The sequence below is a fragment of the Phyllobates terribilis genome, unplaced genomic scaffold (assembly GCF_046119375.1).
Source record: "Phyllobates terribilis strain yellow unplaced genomic scaffold, ASM4611937v1 Scaffold_3__8_contigs__length_932513732, whole genome shotgun sequence".
Lineage (NCBI taxonomy): Eukaryota > Metazoa > Chordata > Amphibia > Anura > Dendrobatidae > Phyllobates > Phyllobates terribilis.
This window is the reverse complement of record NW_027362763.1, coordinates 474,119,446-474,125,490: the sequence shown is the minus strand read 5'-3', so window position 1 is coordinate 474,125,490 and position 6,045 is coordinate 474,119,446. Positions and strand designations below refer to the sequence as shown.

Below are 6,045 nucleotides of genomic sequence, written 5' to 3'. Positions count from 1 at the left end.
AATTGGTGATGTGTATAGTATAAACATTAGCTGAGCTACCTGTGAGATTGAACAATACTTGTGGCCCAGTGAGGTGTGAAATTGATTGAACAATGCCCGTGCAACTGAATGGCAGACCCCATAGTGTGAAAGTAAATGGTGTCATACAAACTCAATGCATTGCCAGTGTCTATTCCTGAACAATTCACCTCCCCCACTATGCCAAAACCAGAATGAGATTTTTTTTTCACAGAACCTTGTGTACATGCATAAAGAGACAAAAGGACAGTGAAAAAAAAACACACAAAATCTGGAGCAATTTTTACATGGTTATTCCTATGATGGTCGTTGGACTGTCAGCGCAGTGGTAGTTATGCAGGTGTGGCTCTCTCCATTTTATTTTCTATGAGAGTTCCAAAAATAGTTCAAAAGTATACAGACAGGTTCAACATTGCCTGTGGCTATGCCATAAATGTCCGAAGATGTGCATCCCCCCGTAACTCAAAAGCATCCCTGACACCTTGTGTCCTCCCCTTGCTGCTGCTTCTTTCCTATTTCAAAGGCCGTTCTAATCTGTCCCTTCCAAACATATATTAAGAGTCATGCCTGTGCTATCACTAATGGGTGACGGATGTTTGACGGAGTTATCTGTAAAGAGATGCAAAAAAAAAAATGTAAAAAAAAACAGCTAAATAAAAAAAAGTCAAGAAAGCTCTTAGTAAATGACAAAAGAAAAACGCTTCAGGTTTATAAATCTCCAGAAAGGAGCGATTCTTGAAGCATCTTCTGTTTTAAAATTTTTAGTTTTTGAGCGCCATAAAAAATCCCCAGTGTGAACATACACTAAGAGTGAGGCTAGGTTCCCATGATGAGCTTTGGTGCATTTTTGATGCCGTGTATTTTTGCTGCTTCAAAAACGCAGCGTCTTACAGTTCCAGCACTGGATGGGATTTATAGACATCTCCCGCGGTGCGTGTTTCAAATAAGCAGCATGTCAATTTCTTTTTCGAGTACACTGAGTTTTATCTGCAGATTTACCCCATAGACCACGGCCCCACTATCAGTATTTGGTCAGTATTGTCCTCAGTATTAAGCCAAAACCAGGTGAGGAACAATCAGAGAAAAGGTAGAATAGAAACAAGTCACCAATTCTGCATTTATCATCCACTCCTGGTTTTGACTTACAAATACTGAAGAAAAATACTGACCGAATACTGATAGTGGGGCCGTAGCCATAGACTTGCAATAGATGCAGAAAATCCGCAGGTAAAAAATGCACATGTGTTTTTAGTGTATGTTCACGGCGGAAGCACATCAAAAATGCATGTTATCTGCACCTACATGTGTCAATAAAGTTGTGTCAAAGCAAAAAAAAAAAACAGGAAGTATCAAAAACAAAGCAGCTTTATTTAAAGCATTCACACAGCAAACAGACAAAGCACCAGCATCAAAAACGCGATAAAAAGTCATGTTGAAAAAACTCACACAAAATGAAAAATCACAAGTAACCTAATTTACATAATAGGTGCAGAAATCCTGCAGCGTCAAATAACGACCAAAATCTCATCGTGGGAACGTAGCCTAAGACTGAATTGTTCCTTCCCTGTGTGGCTTTACACAGTCAGGTAATAGGCGTGTGGAGGGGCAGCACTCGGCCCTATGTTATCGTATGAGGCAGTGTAGATCTGCGATTATTTTCTCATACCAATTCGGCATGAGAAAACAATAGCAGCATTCTGCGAGTGTCTCCGGAGTTCGGATCACGTACACCCACACAAGTCTATGGGTGCGCGTGAAACATCGGACTGCACTTGGCTGACATCTGAGAGCAGTCCAATGTACTCGCACACAGACAATGGAGAAGATGAAGAAATTATGTTCTTCGTCCTCTCTACACCTGTGCTGAGATTCTCCCATGCGAGACAATTGGATCATACTCAGATGACATTCGGATCAAACTCTGACACGTGTTTGAGCCGAGTGTCATTAGCATAATCGGCCCGATTCTCTTGCGTGAGTGAACATACACCATTGTGAGTGAACCCCAACACTGGAAGAGGAATGGCAAATGGAGCATAGGGTGGACATGATTTATTTTCTTATTTTAAATCCCCATGTATTTTTCTTTTTTTTTAATCCAGGGGCAGAGAGCCCCTTTAACTTATAACCTTTGATTTGGAGGTGCAATCCTATATATAATGTCAGTTAAAGTGGTAAGTCACTGGTCTTTACACGGTGACTCTGAACATTGTCTCTTCAGATGTAATAGCTAATTGTACAGGCAGATATTTCATTAAAATGCAAAGCTAGACGAGATTACTGATCTATTTGCATTAGGTGTACTTACAGTGGGTATGGAAAGTATTCAGACCCCTTTAAATTTTTCACTCTTTGTTTCATTGCAGCCATCTGGTAAATTCTAAAAAGTTCATTTATTTCTCATTAAAGTACACTCTGCACCCCATCTTGACTGAAAAAAAAACAGAAATGTAGAAATTTTTGTAAATTTATTTAAAAAGAAAAGCTGAAATATCACATGGTCATAAGTATTCAAACCCTTTGCTCACTATTGAGTAGAAGAACCCTTTTGAGCTAGTACAGCCATGAGTCTTCTTGGGAATGATGCAACAAGTTTTTCACACCTGGATTTGGGGATCCTCTGCCATTGTTCCTTGCAGATTCTCTGCAATTCTGTCAGGTTGGATGGTGAACGTTGGTGGACAGCCATTTTCAGGTCTCTCCAGAGATGCTCAATTGGGTTTAGGTCAGGGCTCTGGCTGGGCCAGTCAAGAATGGTCACAGAGTTGTTCTGAAGCCACTCCTTTGTTATTTTAGCTGTGTGCTTAGGGTCATTGTCTTGTTGGAAGGTGAACCTTCGGCCAAGTCTGAGGTCCAGAGCACTCTAGAAGAGGTTTTAATCCAGGATATCTCTGTACTTGACCGCATTCATGTTTCCTTCAATTGCAACCAGTCGTCCTTTCCCTGCAGCTGAAAAACACCCCCATAGCATGAGGCTGCCACCGCCATGTTTTACTTTTGGGGTTGTATTGGGCAGATGATGAGCAGTGCCTGGTTTTCTCCACACATACCGCTTAGAATTATCACCAAAAAGTTCTATCTTCATCTCATCAGACCAGAGAATCTTATTTCTCATAGTCTGGAAGTCCTTCATGTGTTTTTGAGCAAACTCTGTGCGGGCTTTCATATGTCTTGCACTGAGGAGAGACTTCCGTCGGGTCACTCTGCCATAAAGACCCGACTGATGGAGGGCTGCAGTGATAGTTGTCAGAGCAAAGGGTCTGAATACTTATAACCATGTGATATTTCAGTTTTTCTTTTTTAATAAATTTGCAAAACTTTCTACATTTATGTTTTTTTTCAGTCAAGATGGGGTGCAGAGTGTACTTTAATAAGAAAAAAATTAACTTTTTACAATTTACCAAATGGCTGCAATGAAACAAAGAGTGAAAAATTTAAAGGGGTCTGAATACTTTCCGTACCCACTGTAGGTCATCCATTTTGTTGCGTATTTTTTTTATACTACCATCAGAGTGGCAAATCTGTCTGTAGCATTTAGTAGCTGAAGACAAGCTGGATGGTCGCAATTCACAAAATTTTAAGATGGGCAAATATATCTCCAGGGTCAGTACAAATCTTTTGACAAACACAGGACGAGATCCACATCATTTTCCAAGAAAAAGAACCCTCACTTGGACACTGGAAATGGATAGTAATCATTTTAGATTTGTTGGGGATGCAGCATCTTCGATCTGTGCACATCCCACAGTATGTGGGCCGATAGCTTCGCACCGTAGAGCACTCAGATAAAGTCAGTTTAACAGGCTGGGGGTCTTGAAACGTAGGCTGGCAGGTTTTTCCTTTTGGAATCTATAAAATGACAAAAGTTCAATAACTGCTTTTAGCATTACACGCACATTGACATTCACCATGTGTTTTTTTATTTCAATTATAACGATTCACTAATACTGATTTATAAAAAGTTGTAGCATAAACAGCAACTTCATTTCCCGTGTTTGATGCAGAGTTGTGATGAGGTTTCTGCTCCCAGATTCAAACTATTTTTCACTATAATTTAAGTCAATGGGGGTTTCAGAACTCCATTCACACGTTGCAGATTTGTTTGCTTGCAGATGTTCTCATGCTATGTGTATCTTTCAATCCGCAGCCTGCATAATATTTTGCAGATCATATGCGGATTTTCCCTATTAACATGGATGGTTTTTGAAATCCATAACAGAATCGCATCAAATCTGTTACAAAATTAGCAAGTGTAATGTGTAGATTTAGGTGGACATTATCTGGAACTGATTGTTTTCAGCAAGATACAATTAGCATTGATAACATTGTTCAGATTTTTGACATTTAATAGTTAGCAATTTAGTTTGGCATTTAATACTAAGCTTCAGTAACTGCAAGGAAAGCACCATGATACCTGATTAGTCTGAAAGAGTTCCAAGAAGACAACAAAAAAATTGGGCCCGCACATCTTTAGTATTAAATTATTGTACAGGTACCCAAATATGTTATGTGGCCAATATACAAACATAAACAGCGGGTGAAATAAGTATTGAACACATCACCAATTTCCTAAGTAAATATATATCTAAAGGTGCTATTGTGATGAAATTCTCACCAGATGTTGATAACAACTCATCCAATCCACACAGGCAAAGAAATCCCATAGATGTCCATAAATTAAGTTATGTGTAATAATGAGAAATGACACGGGGAAAAGTATTGAACACATGAAGAAAGAAAGGTGCAAAAAGCCATAGAAAGTCATGACACCAGCTGAAACCTATTAGTAATTAGAAAGTAATTCTGCTACTTGGTGAAAAATAATATCAACTGATGGCCTATAAAAAGGTGTCTCATTATCAAGGTGTCACACAAGAAACATCTCATGATGGGTAAAAACAGTGATCTGTCTCAAGAACTTCACAACCTTATTGTTGCAAAACATACTGACAGCATTGGTTACAGAAGAATTTCTAAACTACTGAAGGTTCCAATGAACACTGTTGGGACCATAATCCAGAAGTGGAAAGAACATCATTTTACCATACACGGGTCACAAACAGGTGCTCCAAGCAAGATTTTAGGCAGAGGAGTGAAAATAATTATCAGAAAAGTTGTTGAAGCGAAAACGACCACTTGTGGAGAGCTACACAAAGACCTGGAATCAACAGGTATAATTGTTTAAAAGAAAACAATAAGTAATGCACTCAACTTCCATGGCCTGTATGCACGCTCACCACGCAAGACTCCATTGCTGAACAAAAAGCATGTTCAAGAGCGTTTACAGTTTGCTCAACAACATTTAGACAAGCTTGTGAAATTTTGGGAGAATATAATCTGGTCAGATGAAACCAAAATTGAACTGTTTGGATGCCACAGTACACACCATGTTTGGAGGCCAAAAGACACCCAAAAACACCATACCAACAGTGAAGTTTGGTGTGGGGCTGTTTTTCAGCATATGGCACTGGCAAACTTCAAATAATTGAAGGAAGGATGAATCAGTTGCCATCTTCCAGGATGATGAATCGAGGGTGGACATTTCAGCATGACAATGATTCCCAAACACTCAGCCAAGGAAACTCTCAATTGCTATTAGAGAAAGAAAGCTGCTAGAATGGCCGAGCCAAACACCTGACCCGAATCCAATAGATTCAGGATTTGAAGAGTGTTTATGTGGATAATGGGCCAAAACCACACCTGAGCAATGCATGCAACTGGTTTCTCCATAGAGGAGGTGTCTTCAAGCTGTCATCACCAACAAAGGTTTTTGTTCAAAGTATTAACTATATTTCACTAAGTGTGTTCAATACTTTTCTCTGTCATTTCTCGTTATTACACATAACTTAATTTATTGACATCTATGGTTTGATTTCTTTGCCTGTGTGGATTGGTTGGACAGTCACTGACATCTGGTGAGAATTTCATGTCAATAACACCTTTAGAAATATATTAGTGATGTGTTCAATACTTATTTCACCCGCTGTACATACACGATGCATCAGCACACTGCAAATACATGAACTC

General features: G+C 39.3%; 1 protein-coding gene across 1 annotated transcript in view; it reads right to left on the bottom strand.

Annotated features, from left to right (window-relative positions):
* Window positions 1-3,535: 3,535 nt before the first annotated feature.
* Window positions 3,536-6,045, bottom strand: part of CCN6 (cellular communication network factor 6) — an 87,715-nt gene continuing 85,205 nt past the window's right edge. The window contains exon 5 of the mRNA XM_073673544.1: window positions 3,536-3,867. Within this exon, the coding sequence (XP_073529645.1) occupies window positions 3,586-3,867 (282 nt within the window). The 3' untranslated portion in view covers window positions 3,536-3,585. The remainder of the gene's footprint in view (window positions 3,868-6,045) is intronic.